General features: G+C 47.8%; 1 protein-coding gene across 2 annotated transcripts in view; it reads right to left on the reverse strand.

Annotated features, from left to right (window-relative positions):
- Positions 1-8,055: 8,055 nt before the first annotated feature.
- Positions 8,056-19,988, reverse strand: part of GAB3 (GRB2 associated binding protein 3) — a 60,639-nt gene continuing 48,706 nt past the window's right edge. For both annotated transcript variants that reach the window (XM_004285921.4, XM_033416846.2), the window contains exons 8-10: positions 19,789-19,891; positions 10,220-10,336; positions 8,056-8,929 (exon numbers count right to left, since the gene is read on the reverse strand). In XM_004285921.4, the coding sequence (XP_004285969.1) occupies positions 8,813-8,929; positions 10,220-10,336; positions 19,789-19,891 (337 nt within the window). In that variant the 3' untranslated portion in view covers positions 8,056-8,812. The remainder of the gene's footprint in view (positions 8,930-10,219; positions 10,337-19,788; positions 19,892-19,988) is intronic.

Consider the following 19,988-nt stretch of genomic DNA (forward strand, 5'->3'; position numbering starts at 1 on the left):
GGCAGGAGGGTCCACATCACTGGCAAGGACAGCAGGGAGCACGAGGAGGGCGAGGGGCACCCGAGAGGAGGTGGAGAGAAAGTAGAATCAGCATCCGTCACCACAGCTGGGGTCACCGCCACAGCTCCTTTGATTCCAGGCACGTCCTTAGGGCGCTTGGGGTTGACTGGTGTTAACCCTGTTCTGGCACAGAATCTTCATTTCCCCATTTCCATCCCGCCCCACAGCTGGGGGACCTGTGAGGCCTTGGCTGGCGCATCTCTCAGGACAGCTGAGGTGGATCATCTCTCCGTCAGGAAAGTTGCTGTTTCTGTGTTTGGTTAGGTAAGTCAGTGGCCCCCCGCTAAGAATACTCACGGGAACCTAGCCCGGGTTAGCTGAGCAGCGCTGACCTATGGCCTGAGCGTCGAGTCCCTCCCCCTCCCCCCCACCTCCCCTCCCCCTCCCCCTCGCCTCCCCTCCCCCTCGCCTCCCCTCCCCCTCCCCCTCGCCTCCCCTCCCCCTCCCCTGGTTCACCCATGGAAGCCCTAACCCCCCACAGGATGGACTTCGGAGGCGGGCCTCTGGGAGGTAATAGGGTCTGGACGAGGTCATGCGGGTGGCGCCTCCATGATGGGGTCAGTGAACACACCCACCAGCCCTGACCTCCCCACTCGGCGGAGACCCTGCTGCTTGGAGGTCCTACACTTCCCCTGCTGTTTGTGGTTTACTCTGGGCTTTACTGGGGGGAGGGTCGGAGGGCTTTGGGGGTGGGTGGGTGGCCCTTATTGCCTGGAGCAGATGGTTTGGGAGACGGGTCAAGGCCTTGGGAGTGCAAAGGCGTCGCTCCTGTATCGGTGGTGACTCCGTGGGCACTCGGCGCCGGCTCCACGCCGCCGGGCCCGGACAGGGGGAGCCGGTCTGTGCAGGCGCATCCGGGGCATGCGGAAGGAGCGGGGCTTCACGGCGGAACCGAGTCTGTGCAGCCCGACGGGGTCTCCGGGGCGGCCCGTGGGGCCAGGGCGGCAGCCAATCCGGTGCCGGGAGGCGACCTCAGGGGTGTCTGCGCAGGCGCCCTGGGTGTCCTTGGGCAGAAGGGGCGGGGCCTCGTGAGGCGCTCAGGCTCTCGTCAGCTCTTAGAGGGACACGCCGCGGCCATGCAGGCCCCGGGGGACGGCAGCGCGGTAGGTGCAGGGGGCCGAGTTGGCCAGCAAAGCTCCGGAACTCCTGGTTGCCAGAGTGGATCAGGTAGCCTTGAAGGCGAGGGTGGTCCCCGGCACCCGGAAGCCCGGCGTGGGCCCAGCAGAGGAGGAGCAGCGACGGGAGCAGCTGCTGCAGGTCCCCAGGGTGGGCGGGCACCACGTGCCCTAAGAGCTGGTGGAGATGCAGCGCTCGCGGCTGTAGGGCCTGGAAGCAGACGGCTGGTGGTGTATCCTTTCCATGGAGCCTCCCTGGGCTGGGGCAGCGGTGCGGTGGCAGGGTACATGGCGGCCGCCTGCGGAGGGAACGGAGGGGAGCACAGGGCGCAGTCAGGGGCAGCAGGGGCGGGCAGCCTGGCAGGAAAGGGGATTGTCAATGCCTGAGGAGCCTGGAGAGTGGGGAAGGACCAAAGGATTAGGGAGGCGGCTCCGGGCGGTCTCATCCTGGGGTAAAAACGGGCCTCTGCGGTGTGGGCAAGCCCGAGATACCAGCAAATTCAGCGATGGATGGTGCCTTAACCACGTCTCCCCCAGCAAGCTCACAGTGCTTTTCCGACCCCCCCTGGAGGCACACATGGCCCACAGAGCTCTGATCCCAGATGCCCAGCGTGACCAAGGCGTGGTTCGGGAGGAACATAGAGTGAATGGCAGTGCCCTAGCTATGTGAGTTCTAGAAGAGTCTGCCGTGGGGGTGGGGTCGGTGGCAGGTGCTGGGATCTGATCTCTGCCTTGAGTGCTGTGATGGGGGCGCTGACGGGCTTGGTATAAGGAGGGGGCTGGGGGCTGGTGCCCTGGACCTACATGAGCGATCTCCCCTTTAACCTGATTTTCCTTTTCCCTCACTTGTAGTAGATGGACTGCTGAAGACCTTGTTCTCTTCCGGATTTCCATCAGCTCCTCCCACGATCAGCTTTCCCTGGTGATTCAGAATGTTCAGCGCCCTGGGCCCCCGCCTCCCTAAAGGCTACGCGAAGGAAAGGGGGCTGAGGCCTAACCTTGTGTCGCCTACTAGGCAAGGCTTAGGGAATTCAAACTTGAGTAGTCACCACTTTGTTATTTGGGTTTAATTTTTTGCCAGTACTGGCCCTTGGTATCTCTTGGTTCACTTGTTTTGTTTCCCTGTGGCTCGTGGAGTGGGATGCTTCAATGTGTATTACTGCAGAAAATAAAACTAGGCCACTGTTTTGTGTCACAGTTTCTTTTCAGCTAATGCATTTCTGGATTTTTTATCTTTGTCCTCGTGTTGGAGGGAAGGTTCTGGAATTCAGATATTCCAGTAGTACAAGGTAATTGAAGACAGTTTAGGAAAATGAAAATCAAGCCCGATGTTCAGCACTAAATACTGTCAACATTTTAGAACTATTTTTTTAGTTGTACTTGCACAGTAAATGTATAATGGTATGCAATGTAGAAGTTATCAAGTTTAGCATTAAATTTTTTCCTGACTTTTTTTCATTTAACATACTAGCTTTTCCACCTTCTAAAAACTCTTCAAAAATATGTTATTGAGTGGAGGTATATAAGATGCATCATAATGTAATCATTGAACATTTAAGTTGTTTTCAGTTTTTTCATTACTATGGTTAACGATTCAATGGAATTCATGTATATAATTCTTTCCATGAATGGTTATTTCCTTAAAGTATATTCCAAAAGTTAGAAATACTTTCCTATTTCTTTTTTGAGACTCTTGATCACAGGGAATTCCCTGGCAGTCCAGTGGTTAGGACTCCATGCTTCCACTGCAGGGGGCACGGGTTCGATCCCTGGTTGGGGAACTAAGATCCTGTAAGCCACACGGCATGGAAAAAAAGAGAGAGAGAGAGAGAGAGGAAACAGACTGTCTTAAAAAACAGAAAAAAGACTCTATCATAATTTCTCTTCAGAAAATACACCTACTACCAGATTTCTGGTTTCCCAACATCCTTGTCACAATTGGCTTGGTTTCCTACTAAAATTAAAAACTTAGTTTGCACAAGAAGAGCAAAACCCTAGGCCCAGTACAATAACAATGTTGTGGCTGACTGGGCTTGTTTCAGATTCAGTGCAGAAAAGCGCTGGGACAAGCAAGTGCGGTGAGCGCTCGGGCCGGCGGAGTTTTATCCTGTGATCTTGCCGAACTCACTGACTAGTTCTCCTCACTCTTGTCCATTGCATTCGGTTTTCTACATAGACAGTCATGTTGTCTGCACATAGTTTTACTTCTTCCTTTCCAATTGGGATGTCTTTTATCAATTGATCTGTCTCCTCATAATGGGTTGGAGTCTTCTGAAGCTTAGCATACCCTTTTCCTTGGGTGCTGGGTATTTTTTTTCCTAAGTATATTCCAGAACTTCAAAAACTCTCATATTGTTAACTTACTTGGAGACAGTTTGATCCTTTGGAGTCTTGCCTTGAGACTTTATCGGTGGGAGCAGAGCAGCTTTTAGTTCTCCACACTATTGAGACAAGATCCCTCTGAGTACTGTATATGATGTCACCCGAATTCGGAGTTTCCACTAGCGGACCCTCCGCCCTTGGGCACGGTTCTCTCCCTGTGCCGCTGTGTCCTCTCCGGTCCTCCACCCGCCAACTCCGGCTGCGTGCGCTCTGCGATCCACCCCCGAGACCCGGGGAGGCGGCTGGACTCGGTCCGGACAGTCCGTGTAGACAGCAAGCTGGGGAAGCTGCACGGCTCACCTCTTCGGGGTCTCAGCTCCCAGAGATCCCTGACGGTCCTCCCTCACCTGAGGCCCAGTTTCTTCACAGCCTGTGTTTCATATATTTTGGCTGCATTTAGGGGATTCTTTCAAGCCAGTGCGGGGGAGATCCGGTCCCTGTTCCTGCATGTGCGTGAACGGAGTCTGCCGGCACAGAACCCAGAGAGCTCTGGCAGCGTGGGCTGGAGGGAGGGAGATGCTGGTGCTGGGGATGGTGGCGGTGGGCGTGGCGAAGACTGATGATGGAGCATCTCCCCCGCCAGCACGCAGCAGCTCTGGTGGCTACGGTGATACTACCTTTCAAAATATGTCAGATCACGTCTCCCCTGCCTAATTCCCTTCACGGGCTCCATTCTCACGCAGAATATAAGCCAGAGGTCCTTGTAATGGCCAGCAAGTCCCCACATTCTGATCTGTGAATCCCCCATTGCCTCTCTTACCTCCTCTGCTCTCTCTTGCTCACTCCACACCAGCCATGCTGGCCTCTTGCCTGTGCCCTCAATATTCCAGGTTTTCTACTGACTTGGGGCTTTTGCACAGTCTGTTCTCCCTGCCTTGAATGTGCTCTCAAATACAGCACCTGGCTGACTCTCTCATCTCCTTCGAGTCTGCCCAGATCTCATCTTCTCACTCTGCTTCTTCCTGTGGCCACCAACAGCCCAGTGCACAGCCAATCCTCTTCCTGCTGTTCTTTTCCATACCACTCATCACCTTCTATGATACAGTATAATTTACAAATTGACTTTTTATTTCCTGCCTCTTCCTGATAGAGGTAAACCACTATTCTGACTTCTACCGCCATAGAGTATGAACGTGAATTAAAAGTCTCACGCTGAAGAACAAAAACATGGAAATGATTTAAAATTTCAAGACAGATGTAAAACAGGTAGGATGCATTTGTTTATACAAAGGTAAACAAAGGCTAAAACTCATTGAAATGGAGGTTTTGACCATGAAACAAAGACCAAACAACAGTGCTGGATGGAAGCCAAATGGCTCTGGTAAGGCAGAGGGGACGCGTCCCATGGACTGCTGTGCCCTCCACATGGAGCTCCCCCAGGAACCGATGTCTGTACGTGGCGGCAGAGTGGGGTCAGGTTCGCTATCATCCTCGTGGGGCTCCAGTGACCTGGCAGCCGTGATTGTCCCCGAGGCCCTCCAGCCCCCCTCTGCCATCGGTGAAGTGCCCGTGGCGGGGAGTCTGCATCTCAGCTCTGCTGTCTCCCATCGGGCCCCTGCCCCAGCCTGCACCACTGCCACTCTCTCTCAGTTGCAGAAAATAAAAACTAAATTTATAAAAACAAATGACAATTAAAATAAGGAAATGATAACAATAAATGCAATCTAAGATCAAGGAAAATAAAGAAGTAGAAAGCTGGAAACTTAGGGAGCTGTCTGGTGAAGTAAAGGGGCCAGAGCATGAGGGGCCTGGGGCTCAGAGACCTTTAGGTCAGGTTTCCCGGCCCCTGCTTCTGAGGTTAGCCTTGTGGGCCGACCTACTCTCCTTTAGGTCAAGGGCTCGGCCTGGAGTGTGTGTCAGGAAAAAGCGTTCATGGTAACCAGCCTCGTACTTGACCAGGGTGAGGAATTTCACGTGGCTTCTCCTCCTTTCTCTCAGCACCAGGACTCCCGTTGGCTGTAGGTTCTCTGCTTTTGGCCTGTTTCCCCCAGACCTGAACCCCTGCTATTCTGGTTGTCTCTGCCTCACATCGTGGCCTAGAGATGCTGCTCACCTGGCATCCAGGGCAACTGGGAATCTCGGCCATAGGGAAAAGGGAGGTGGTGGCACAAGAGACCCCCTCTGGGGAGAAGCAAGCTGGGCGCTGTTGCTTTGTAGTGTCAGTAATGACAAAGGTTGTGTTATACGTGGCATCCGGCAGAGCCGGTAATTCTACCGCCAATTATCGAAGCTAGCTGCTGACCCAGATGTCAAGGATGTGGTTTGGCTGAGCAGAAGCAGTACTTCTTACAGCCACTTGCTCCACTGTTTGCAGCGAAGTAACGTGGATGTAGGTCATTCCATGTTGAGTCAGGTTAAGTCTGTTGTATTTGAAAATGGCAATGAAGTCTATTTCCACTTATTCAGGTTTCAAAACGTGTCCCGTAGTTTTTCAGATGTCATCACTTAAATAAGAGGGCACTTAGGTCACGATTCCTCTCCTCATAAGACTTTTATTAATGCCAGACATGAAACAGTAAAAACATAGTGAATTGTTAAAAATCTGCACGGTTGTGGATACAAAGGTGGTTTGAACGGGGACCTAGGAGGAGGCCTTGAGAGGGGAAGCCAGGCCTAAGGGGAGCCATCAGTCTCGACCCGGGCCCAATGGCCACGATTCAGCTGCTGCGCGCTGCGTGGTGAAGTGGCCTGGACATTGAGTCCCCAGAGTCACACCGTGCCCTTGTAGCCAGGCTGTGTGCTGGGCCTCAGGGCTCCTCCCTCCCCAAGGAAGACTTAACTCCCAACGTTCCTGGGCCTGTGGACTTAGGCTTGAGACCCTTCGGTCCCCCTTTCTGCATGACAAAATGCCTGATCTGGAAGTATTTCCTCATGAAAGGAGACGGAAGGAAATGAAGCAAAAAGGAGATACAGAAAATAATGCGAGATTAATTGCTGCACTGTCCCGTTATGTTGATTCCCAAATCTTCTAGAAAGGTGTACTCTGCACAGTGTGCAGACATGCCATGTGTACTTGACTTGGAGTGGTATCTGGGATCATTTCTGTTAAAAAAAAACACAAAAATCCCTCAGACCCCATCAGAATCATAGCCCTCTATTACACGTGGACTATCTCTGCCGGAAAACAAGATTTGGCCGGCATCACTGTGATTTGCGGTACCCTTCTCAGGAGCATATGCTGCCGTCAGCTCAAAAACTACCTGCATTTTGTGTCCCTGAATCATTATGCCTTTGTGTAGCCATCCATTAGCAGTTTTATCAAAGCAAGACATCACCCCCCACACCCTGGACATGAGGGCGAAGTCATATTTCTTTACATCCCTAATCACTTCCAGACAAGTCACACTGCACAAATGTCTATTGTCTCGTGCAGTAAGTATGTCCCTGGAAATGTCTTGTAGAAACAGATTTTTGTGTTTTGGTCAACTGGATGACATTTCACTGCCGACAAAGTTTCAGCTGCATTTACTATTCCAATCTATCTTCAATCTGGTGAGCTTCTTGACACTTGGACGTACGATTTTTCTGCACTGGCCTTTGTCAGGCAATCAGTGAGCTAAACACAGGTGGCCCACACATAAGGAAGCCACCATCTATGGGAACTGGCAGCCTGTAGCCCTGGATTCTTGCCTGAGGCTCTGTGACTCCCTGCAAGTCACAGAAGGCAGAAGGCAGCCCCTTACAGGCTCTGGCCATGGAGCAGGCCGTGGGCTCAGGGAGCCCTCCCGTGGCTCCGTCCAGACTCACTAAGGACTTAGTTAAAGCCCTTGGCAATTGGCCCCCATCTTGCTCTGGGAAGAAAATGATGTCACCAGACCGTGCTGCTTTGAACATCAAAATTACTTCTTTTATGGTCGGAGCAGTTCGAAACCCCGAAACCCTGCAGCAAAGCCTACAGTTGCCCTGCCTCACCCTGGCTGCCGCAGACCTGCCCGCCTACTTGGTCCATCCTCATATATAAGACACCGTGGCAGAACAGTGGGCCGGAACCTGCTTACTACCCGGTTGTTGAGGTTTGTCCTCTGGCCGCAGGCACTCAGAAGGATCGGCAAAGGGCGTTATGTAAAACTCTGAGCCCAGTCGAGCCTGTTGTCTGCGTCCCCTGAACCCCAGTGCCCCACAGAGGAAGGGGTGACAAGATGCCCTCATGGCATGCTGGGAATGTGTGCGGTCTCAGGGGCTAGTCGCCACGAAAGCAGAAGGGAAAAGTAGCCAGGAAACCTGAGACTTGAAGTCACCGGTGTTTGGTTTGTTCTTTGATTTTGTTTTGGATCAGAACTATATCACTCAGAAGCTTGAGTCCAGCACAGGATGGCCAGGGACAGCTTTCCCCGAGGTGGCAAGGGGACCGTGTGAACCAAGAACGCATTTCACACTGACTGTTGGGAGGTGTCTCTAATGGTAACCGCTGATTGTGTTCGAGTGCCCCGTTTGAGCACCATACAAAGAAACCCTGGCTCGACAGGCATACCTTTCAAGTGAAAAAGCACCTGCTCGAGATCCTGTGAAAGGGAGAGGAGAGGATGAGCCACCCCGTGTCCGCACGTGTTTCCCACGTGTCTCTGAAGTCATCCTAAGTGACTGAGGCAGCATTAGACGGCGGAAGGAGCCTGACTTGCTGTCTCACTCCACGAGTCGTCTTGGGTCAAGCGTTCCCTTCTCTGGTTCTTGGTATTGTTTTCCTCAAAGTGGGAGCAGTGATCTCCGCCAAGCCTAGCTTCCGAGGTCTTTGAGGGGAAGAGATGAGACGATGCGTGTGAAAGCATGCCGGGAGAAAGCCAACAGCAATGGGACACCCAGCCACAGGTGGCTGCTTAAGCACGCTGTCCTTAGAGCCACCAGCCTCATCTGATGTGCTCCTCACGGACCTCGGGACTCAAGGCTCCTGTCACTCGCATTGTCCTTCTGCCACCATCACTAGGCTTGGTGTCTTGCACTGTGCCTTCAGGGGTGGGGACAAGATGGTGCCCAGGCGCGTCTCTCCTAGGATCATTTATGATTCCAGTGGAAGCACAGGAGAGAGATCGAAACTTCAGGCGTTGGAGTCAAAAGATGTCATCCTGTTGGCTCCAATCTGCACGTCAAAGGCTCCACCGGAGAAGATTTCTAACGCCACTTTTGCTTTGATTGTTCCTACCCTGCCCGAATGGAGTTTTCTACATCCCGGTCCACCGGCCTGAGGCTTGGCAGGGGCCAGCGTGGCCGGTGACAAGGGCTGGCCTCCCTCAGAGCCCCCTGCCCGCAGCCCAGCCCCGTCACACTTTGGATTGCCTCTCGTCCGTCCACTCCTGTTTGGTGCTCTGGAGAGCTTGCGTCTTCTGCTCATCCACTTGGACATAGTCTACTCTTTGCTCCTCTGAAAAGAGAAGTTTCTGAAGGGGGAGAAGAAAAAGGGTTTCATTCCATCAAATTTAAAAATTCAGCACAATGTCAGTCAGTCTCTGGTGGATTACAGTGTCAAGTATTGGCTGGCCCTCCCTCCTGGGTCGTCACTTGCAGAAATGTCACGCTGCGGGTGAATGTGTGTAAATCTCTCCTCACGTCTGCTCCCTTCAACTTAGCTCTAGCCAGCTGACTCGCCTTGGCCAATATAATATGAGTGGGGTGACGGGTGCCCCTCCTAGAGAGGAGAGAGGTGTCCTGTGATCCTGCACTCTCCCTTTTTCCCCTGCCAGGACACCGGCATGCCTCACGTGGGGACCGTGATGGACTGTCCCACAGGCAACAACTGAGAAGCCTTTGCGGTCAAAAGCCACAGAGATTCGGGGCTTGTCTTCACTGCACAGCCGACCAGAACTGGCTAATGCACCGTCTGGGCTTATCTGTCTATCCTGCTGACCAGCTTTGCTGGAGTATCATTTTAGGTTTCTGGAATGAAATGAAAGGTTAAGGAGAAGTGGGAGCTCATTCAGCAAAAGGGAAGGGAAGCCACACACACAAAATGAAATTATACTGTATATTCTGTTCAGCAAGTGATTTGTCTCATCAAACGATATATTGTTAGCGCAGTCTAGACCATGACCATCCCGTGCTAAAAACTCTTCAGCTGTCGTCCACTGCTCACCAGCCATTCATTCCATGGCTTCCCCTGTGCAGTGAGTGACAACAGTCAATGGCTAAGGTCCCTTACATGGATTAACTCACTTAATCCTCACGACAGGCTTCAACATAGGCGTTATTTCTGCTGACCACTCTACAGACAAGAATACTACTCAAGGGAGTCAAAACTGCCCAACCTGGCACCTGAGGCCCCTTACGGAGCCGCTTCAAAGCCAACTGAGAGCTCCCGTCACCACTCCCCAGAGTCTAGCCAAGCAGGGCTGTCACTTCTTCCCTCAGCAGGCCCTTCCTATGCCTGGACTACACTTCACCCCACCCTCATCTCTGCCAGAGCAATTTCTCAACAAACGTCATGGTCCAAGCTTTGAAGAGCACAAATACTACATACATTCACACACGCAGACATGCAAAGAACACAGCCCCGAGGGAAATACACCAGGGCTTCTGGGAGGCAGAGTTAGGGCTGATTTTAAGATTCTTCACTGTACGTGTCTGTAGGTTTAAGACTCTGCAAAGAGAACGTCCACGGTGGAAGCATCCAAAACAAAATCCATACCGAAATGGAATCTCCTGGGAATTCTCAGACGCACAGTACTGCCTACCTGCTGCACAGGGGCTGGTGACGCCGAGTTGAAGTCCAGGGCTAAATAGTCCAGGCTGAATTTCCTCGTCCACGTCAGAGCTCCACTGCTCAGCAAGTTGGCTTCTCCGTGCTCCTCCTAGAAACCAGTGCCACAGGATGCAGGTTACCGACTTCTGGCCGGGCTGCCCAGGGGGCGAGCAGCTGCCATCAGACAACAGCGGCCCGATGAGTCCTGTGCAGCTCAGCCCGCACCTCGGAAGGAGAGCTGGCTTTGAAATACAATACAGCCCAGCTGGGCTTCACACGAAGCTATGCCTTCATTCACCATTGAAGCAGCTGGCCAAAATCTCCCCCAAGAAGGAATCATTTTACGGGTCTGACAGGCCCATGATACCTTAGAGACTTTAAATCCTGAAAAGCTCAATCACACTTATGAAAGCTTAAGTGAAGACATCCCAAATGCATTTAAAGATACTTTATACAATACAAACAGTGATAACGTGTGCAACACACACCCATGGCATCACCATCCAGCTTCGGAGTATGCCACCGCTACATGACACACACGGCACATGCCGAGGGCTGCGTTCTACTGCTGCCTTCTTGTTTTTTTTTTTTTTTTTTCGGTACGCGGGCGTCTCACTGCTGCGGCCTCTCCCATTGCGGAGCACAGGCTCCGGACGCGCAGGCTCAGCGGCCATGGCTCACGGGCCCAGCCGCTCCGCGGCATGTGGGATCTTCCCGGACCGGGGCACGAACCCGCGTCCCCTGCATCGGCAGGCGGACTTTCAACCACTGCGCCACCAGGGAAGCCCTACTGCTGCCTTCTTGCCCCCCAAGGGGGTGAGTGCTATCTTGAACTTGGTGTTTACCACTTTTCTTTTTAAAGATGGTTTTATGAATGTGTGAGTGTCCTTAAGTGACATACTGTTTTGTTTTGACTGTTTTGAACTTTTCTCAATAGAACCGTATTGTATGCATTTGTGGCGACTTCAATTTACATACTTCACGTTCACCCATGTCAATGCCCCACTTCATTCATTTTCATTAGCATACATGATTCCATTATGTAGTTTATTTAACTGTTCCACCGACAACAGGCATTTGAGTTGTTTCCAGTTTGGAGGCTCTTACAAGCAATGCTCCTGTGAGCATTCACGCACCTGTGGAAGAATTTCTAGGGTGTGTCCCTGGGATGTGGGCCCCTTCAACTTGACTATCACCAGCCTGATACGAGGAACATGGTATTTTACTGTGATTTGATTTTCCACACCCTTGATAATTTAATTAATTGGCCATCCTTTCATATGTCTACGGGTCATTCATTTTGTTCTCTTCTGTGAATTATCTGTTTAGGTTTGTTTTGTTTTGCTAATTTTTATACTGAAGTGCTTGTATTTTTCTGATTTGCCTCACATATCTAAGAGACTAACAATTTGTTGGTTATGTGTGTTGCTAATAGCCCATCACAGTCTACAGTGGGTTTTTCTTGGTATTTTGTAAATGAAGAAATGTTCTCGCTTTCAATGTAATATATCAATATTTTCCTGAGTAGTTTGCTCTTGTATTTTGTTTAAAGAATTCTTCCTATGCTGAGGTTGTAATTTGTTTTCCCACATCTTCTTCTAAGTTATCAAGTTTTGTCCTTTACATTTAAGTCATAACCTAGCCTCAACTGATTTTAACATGTGGTGGTCACCCAGGGATACAAGTAATTCCCTTTTGTTCTGTTTGCACCCCACATGGGCAACCCTCCTTTTCCCAGTAATGCAGCCTCTGTTCACATATCACGTTCCCATATGTGAATAGCTGGTCAGTTCTACTGAATATTTTTGCTTTTCTCCTTTAACATGTTAATGTGCTTGACTGACTTGATAGATTCCTTTAATTTATGGTTGTAACAGCTCATCTCTCAGGGAATATCTGTAACAATAGATTTAAAAGAAACTGTTTCTCCTTCTGGCATAGTTTGTTTGGTTTCTGTCTTTATGCTAGAGCTTCCCTCTTGGGTCTGATCAATCATTCACTACAAATCCACCTGCTTTCCAGTTTCCAATGCGTTACCGTGTTTGTCTTCTTCAGTGCTTCACAGCCGTGTGGGTTTATGCCTTTAACAAATCCCTTACTGTGATTTTAGAGGAAGGTTTGGGACGGAGGGAAAACAGAAGTCTGTGGTCAATCTGCCATTTTTACCGAGATGCCCATGAACAGATTCTCAAATGTTAAAACCACTTTGCATACCTGGAATAATTCCAACTTGTTCGTGCATATTTTTAAAATTAATTAATTAACTTATTTATTTTTGGCTGCATTGGGTCTCCATCGCTGCGTGTGGGCTTTCTCTAGTTGAGGCGAGCGGGGGCTACTCTTCGTTGCGGTGCGTGGGCTTCTCATTGCGGTGGCTTCTCTTGTTGCGGAGCATGGGCTCTAGGAGTGTGGGCTTCAGTAGCTGTGGCACACCGGCTCAGTAGTTGTGGCACGCGGGATCAGAAGTTGTGGCTTGCGGGCTGTGTAGTTGTGGCTCGCGGGCTCTAGAGCGCAGGCTCAGTAGTTGTGGCGCACGGGCTTCATTTCTCCACGGCATGTGGGATCTTCCCAGGCCAGGTCGAATCTGGTCGAGCTCAATCTGCTCGAACCCGTGTCCCCTGCATTGGCAGGCAGATTCTTAACCACTGCGCCACCAGGGAAGCCCGTTCATGCATATTTTCAGTTTTATAAAGTGCTGAACTTATTTTACTAAAATTTTTAGGATTTCTTTTGTAAACGGCTTTACTGAGATATAGTTCCATAACACGCAATTCTCTCACTTAAAGTGTACAATTCGGTGGTGCTTAGGCTATTCACATATTTGTGCAATCATCACCTCAATTAGAATATTTTCATCACCCCAAAACGAATCCTGCACCCCTTAGCCATCATCCCCTAGTCCCACTATCTCCCCAAGCTCTAGGCAACCACCACTAATCTAATTTCTGTCTCTATAGATTTGCTATTCTAGACATGTCATAGAAATGGAATCATACAATATGTGGTTGTGATACTGTGATTTACAAGAAATATATATTTGGTCATTCAGATGACCAAATATTTATTTCTCATATATAGTTGGTCTTCAGTCCATGATTCCTGGGTCACAGCTCCCAAAACCCTTCGAATTTCCTAAGTGTTGAGAATGACAGAGATGTCTCTTATTATAGGAACGAGGTGGCACCTGACAACGTGCCTCCTACTTGCGAGGAGAACCAACCATGTGATCAGAAGCTTGGAACTTTCAGTCCCACTCCCCGGCTCCCACCCGATCTCCGGGGAGTGGGGAGGTGCTGGAGCTTGACTCAGTCACCAACGGCCCATGATTTAACCAGTCATACTGTATAATGAAGCCTCCATAAAACCCAGGAGGACTGGGTTCAGAGAGCTTCTGGGCTGGTGAACACCTGGAGGTGCTGGGAGAGTGGCCCCTGGTGACGGCGTGGAAGCTCTGGGCCCTTTCCTCATGCCTCGCCCTGTGCCTCTCTTCCATCTGGATGTTCATCTGTATCCTTTATCATATCCTTTTATCATAAACTAGTAAACGTAAGTAAGTGCTTCCCTGAATTCTGTGAGCTGCCCTAGCAAATGAGCCAAACCCAAGCAGGGGGACGTGGGAACCTCCAATCTGTAGCCAGTCAGTCAGAAGCACAGATAACAACCTGCGATTGTGACCAGCAGCTGAAGTTGGAAGGGGTGGGCAGTCTTGTAGGACTGAACCCTTAACCTGTGGAATCTGACGCTATCTCCCGGTAGAAAGTGTCAGAATTGAGTTGAATCCTTGGACACCCTGCCGGTGTCCGAGAATTGCTTGGTGTTATGTGGGAACCCACCCCAACCAACACGCACACATCCTGGAATGGCTTCTTTCACTCAGCATATTGTTTTCAAGGTTCATCCTTGTTGTTTCATGGATCTGACTTCATTGTATGGCTGCATAACATTCCACCGTGTAGCCATACCACATTTTATTTACCCATTCATCGTTTGGTGAACATTTCGGTTGCTTTCACTTGTTAGCCATTATGAAAAATGATGCTATGAACATTCACGTGCAACATTTGGTTGGACTTATTCTTGCTTAGGATTTTTTAACCTTCATGAATGAGTGAGATTGATATATAATTTTCTACTTATGTTAGTGCTATTTGTTTTGGTATCAAGTTATTTTAGCTTTATAAAATAAGCTGGGTAATATTTCCTCTTTTTGCCATTCCCTGGAGGTGCTTATATAAGACTGCAATGATCGCTTCCTTTTGATAGAAAGTTTCTGTAAAGTTTTGGGGGCCTCGTGATCCTTTGTAGTAAAAATTTCCCTACGTATTCAGTTTCTCTAATAATTTGTGTTTTCTGTTTTTACTTGAGTCAGTTTTTAATAATATTTTTCTGAGAATTTGCCTATTTTCACTAAAGTTTTCAAATTCACTCTATATGAAGTTGTTCATAGTATTCTCGCGTCATTAATCTCTGATGTATTTGCAATTGTTACCTCCTTCCTTTGCATTCTTAATATTGTTTATTTGCATGCATTGCTTTCTCTTGATTGGTTGCGTTCAATTTTAATCTCTTAAAAGAGCAAATTAGGTCAGTGTTGATTCTAATTTTGTGGTTTATTTTGTTAATTTCTCACCTTTATTCATATTCTTTTCATGGGGTTTATTTCTTCAATTTATTACTATGGAAAATTTCTAATAAGCAGCCAAATTGAAGAAAATATGCTATGAACACCCATACACCTACCATCCACGGTCTACCACTAACATTTGACTACAATGACCTATTTGTGAGTCTTTGGACTGAGGATTGATGTCTTTCACGAACTGTGAGAAACTGACATTATCCCTTTACATATTGCTTCTCTATTTTTTTTCCTATTATCTCCTTCTGTAACGCCGACTGGACAAATGTTGGACCTTCTCGTGCTATCTTCCATTTCTCAACTTTGTTTATGTCTTTATCTCCTTGTCCTGACTTATCAGGAACTTCAAAACTATCTTCTACTTCACTAAATTACTCTTTGGGTTCAGTCTGTTTAACTCACCCGTTGAGTTTCTAGTTTCATCCCTATTTCTATGTCTAGAAGTTCTAAATGGTCTTTTCTAATCCACCTGGTCTTTTTTTTTTTTTTTTTTTTTTTGCGGTACACGGGCCTCTCACTGTTGTGGCCTCTCCCGTTGCGGAGCACAGGCTCCGGACGCGCAGGCTCAGCGGCCATGGCTCACGGGCCCAGCTGCTCCGCGGCATGTGGGATCCTCCCGGACCGGAGGAGGAACCTGCGTCCCCTGCATGGGCAGGTGGACTCTCAACCGCTGCGCCACTAGGGAACCCCTACCTGGTCGTTTTTAAATAGTATCTTTTGGCTCAGTCCAACTTTCAACTCATCTTACTTTTTAAATATATAAAACATGTTTTTTTATATGTGAAATCTAATATTTCTAATAATGACTTACTTCTCTAGGTGATTTTATCTTTTGTAATTCCTATTGATTTTCAGGATTTGCAAGTTCTCAATACCTTTGGCCCGAGAGATCCCCTTTCCTTTCTTGGCAGTTGAGTTTTGGATTTACAAAATACAATTTCAAACTATATTCTCTACCATTTTAAGATTATTTTTATATGGTGGTCATGCGGTTTTCATGGTACCTTGCCTACTGAAGTGCTTCATCAAATTAAAAAAAATAGAACAGGGACTTCCCTGGTGGTGCAGTGGTTAAGAATCCACCTGCCAATGCAGGGGACACGGGTTCGAGCCCTGGTCCGGGAAGATCCCACGTGCCATGGAGCAACTAAGCCCGTGCGCCACAACTACTGAGCCTGAGTGTCACAACTACTGAAGCCCGCGAGCCACAACTACTGAAGCCCTTGCGCCTAGAGCCCATGCTCCGCAACAAGAGAAACCACTGCAATGAGAAGCCCACGCACCGCAACGACGAGGAGCCCCCGCTCGCCGCAACTAGAGAAAGCCAGCACGCAGCAAAAAAAAAAAAAAGAAAGAAAGAAAGAAAAAGAAAAACAAGAACAAAGCTGGAGGAATCACACTCCCTGATTTCAAACTATATTATAATCCAAGTAGTGTGGTAGTGGCAAAAAAACAGACGCATAGATTAATGGAACAGAATATACCCCATAAATAAATCCATACTTGTGTGGTCGATTAATCTACGACAAAGGAGGCAAGAATATACAACAGAGAAAAGACAGCTTCTTCAATAAATGTTGGGAAAACTGGACAGCTACATGCAAAAGAATCAAACAGGACTACTTTCTCACACCATATACAAAAACAAATTCAAAATGGATGAAAGACAAATACCAGACCTGAAACCATAAAACTCCCTGAAGAAAACATAAACAGTATATTCTTTGACATGGGTCTTAACAATATTTTTTGGTTACGTCTCCTCAGGCAGGAGAAAGAAAAACAAAAAGTAAATAAAAGGGACCACATCAAACTAAAAAGCTTTTGCACAGCAAAGGGAACTATCAATAAAACAAAAGGGCAGCCTACTGAATGGGAGAAGATATTTTCAAATGATACATCTGACAAAAGGTTCATATCCAAAATATACAAATAACAAATACAACTCAACATCAAAAAAACAAACAACCTGATTAGAAAATGGGCAGAGGACCTGAATAGACATTTTTCCAAAGAAGACATACAGGTGTCCAACAGATAGATGAAAAGATGCTCAACATCACTAATCAGCAGGTAAATGCAAATCAATACCACAATGAGACATCACCTCACACCTGTCAGAATGGCCATCATCAAAAGAACACATGTAACAAATTTGGTGAGGCTGTGGAGAAAAGGGAGCCCTCGTACACTGTTGGTGGGCATGTAAATTGGTGCAGCTGCTATGGAGAACAGTATGGAGGTTCCTCAAAAATTAAAAATATGATTCAGTAATTTCATTTCTGGGTATTTATCACCGCCCAAATGCAAAAACACTAATTCGAAAAGATACATGCACTCCCATGTTCAGTGCAGCAGTATTTACAATAGCCAAGACATGGAAGCAACCTCAGTGTCCATCAATAGATGAATGGATAAAGATGTGGTATACGGATGTGTATATATGTGTGTGTGTGTGTGTGTATGTACATGTGTGTGTCTATATATATATATATATATAGACACACACACAATGGAATGTTACCCAGCAAAAAAAAAAAAAAACAAAAGCAAAGAAATCTTGCCATTATGACAACATGGGTGCATCTAGAGGCTGTTATGCCAAAGTGAATCTAAACAAAACAAAAACCAAAAAGCAGGGGCTTCCCTGGCGGCGCAGTGGGTGAGAGTCCGCCTGCCAAGGCAGGGGACACGGGCTCGAGCCCCGGTCCGGGAGGATCCCACATGCCGCGGAGCAGCTAAGCCCGTGCACCGCAACTACTGAGCCTGCGCTCTAGAGCCCGCGAGCCACAACTACTGAGCCTGCGAGCCACAACTACTGAGCCCACGAGCCACAACTACTGAAGCCCATGCACCTAGAGCCCGTGCTCCACAACATGAGAAGCCACCACAATGAGAAGCCCGCACACCACAACGAAGAGTAGCTCCCGCTCGCCGCAACTAGAGAAAGCCCGCATGCAGCAATGAAGACCCAACGCAGCCAAAAACAAAAACAAAAAATGAAAACAGACTCACAGATACAGAAAACAAATGGGTGGTTGCCATAAGGGAGGGGGTGAGGAGTGGGCGGAATAAGTGAAGGGGATTTGGAGGCACACACCTCCATTATATAACCCATGGGAATGTACTCTACAGTGTAAGGAACAGGATCAATAACATTGTAGTAAGTCACAGAGGGACAAATGCTTACTAGACTTATCACGGTGACCATTTCATTCAATGTATGCACATGTCAATCATTACGTAGTACACCTGAGATGAACAAAATGTTGAACATCAACTATATTTCATTAAAAAATAAAGTAGCTAAAGAAGGATAGGTGACTTTAATAAAAGAAAACTTGTATTTCAGCCCCTAGCTTAAATTTTTACATTCAGATAAGAACTTGTCCTCAAAGAGAAAAAAATTATGCATATGATTATGTGCAAAATTGAAACTGAATTATATTAGTTCTGTCTACCAAATGGGTTGTTTTGTGGAACAAGTGAAATAATGTAAATCAAAGTCATTTGAAAATATCATATTACTGAATTTAAAACACACAATTGAATGAGATGGGATAGGCTTTAAATTCATTTATGGGGCGGTTCCCTCAGAGCTACCTTCCTTCAGCCAGTTTTCTGGGCTCTTAATCTACTGTGTCACATTGCCTAGCAATGTACAGAGACAGTCATTAATCAATGATTATATACAGGCAAGAGACCAATCCTGAATTACGCTGTTAATGAAACAGTGGTCTTTCTCACAACCTCAAAGATCAGAAATAACTGCTAGTGTCTGGAATGATTCTGCACTTGCTTCTATGAGGCTATAGATTCACTTCCCTTCTCTGTTCTCTGGAGACAAAGCACAGCTGGGCAGTATCTTTTATAAGAGTGTTTTCTTCTAGAGGTTTCCCAAGGGCCATTACTAAGTGTGCAAAATATTGGGAATACCACAGCAGACTGGATATGAGTCACCTTCCACCTGCACGTGGGTACTCACAGAACAATCTGTCAAATAGAAAGGCAAAACGAAGCATTTAATTGCTGCTTCACTGGAGATGACTGTTTTGAGAATTTTAAATGCCTGTTATTGTCACGTATAGGAGGGCCGAGTTCTCTTCTCAAAAGTATATAGTCTCAGTGCCTTGAACACTGTCCTTCTAAGATCTCTTTTTCAAAATTTCATAGTTTAAACAGAGATTCTCTCTAGAGTTCCCTACATTTTAAAGTTCTGGCTAAAGGGCCTGATAATTGCCAGAGGTGCTAAAAGACCCCCTTTCTCTTCAGTAATCCATTCTCAACAGAATCCAAAGTAGAGAGAATGGAAGGGACAACAGAGGGCAGGAGGAGAGATTGAACCATAAATCGTTCATCAAAGGATCGAGATGTCGGGTCTCTGTGCACTCTGGGCCACAGAAAGACTCTACCAGGAGTCTCCAGAGACTAGACCCATCCATGACCCGGGACACTGGGCCACCCTCCCAACGGGACTCTAAGTGATTCATCTTTGGTAAAGGTTCGGAGGCAGTCAGGGCAGGGCTACCCAGTGGTGTGGTGGAAGGGGACATCCAATGTGTGAGTTTTCACAGCTTAGACTCTGGACATCCAGGAAGCTACAAACCTACTGGAGTCAAACACAATATCCCAGCCATGGTGAAAAGAGTTGCTAGCATTTCCATTTTCCCATTACACGTTGCAGCCCTGGGTACACTTAAAACTGTGGCCTCAAAGTGGTACGAGGAGCTGAATATTGCAGGAAAGAAAACCGACTTCATAACAACTTGTTCCCAGTCTGGAAAACATTGTAAGCTGGTATTACAGTCAAGTAATTGTTTTAAGATTGCACAGGACTTTCTGAATGCTATGTTTCCTTTACAGTGAACTGATAATATAGATTGGGGTGAAGAATAAGAAGAGTGCGAAAAATACAGGATTACCATTTGCATGTAGCTTTGTTCCTCTTCTCTGGAAACAGAATTGGCAAAAAATCTTGCAGGATTAATACCATTTCTTTCTGGAGAGAGAAAGCTGGTTCGATTGCTAAGAACAGAAATATAGGTGAGGTCAAGGCAATGTCTTACAGCTGCTCTGAAAGCCAGCCAAGAACTGACATGGCCCCTCTGGGCTTTTGGCCCTC

The sequence above is a fragment of the Orcinus orca genome, chromosome X (assembly GCF_937001465.1).
Source record: "Orcinus orca chromosome X, mOrcOrc1.1, whole genome shotgun sequence".
NCBI lineage: Eukaryota > Metazoa > Chordata > Mammalia > Artiodactyla > Delphinidae > Orcinus > Orcinus orca.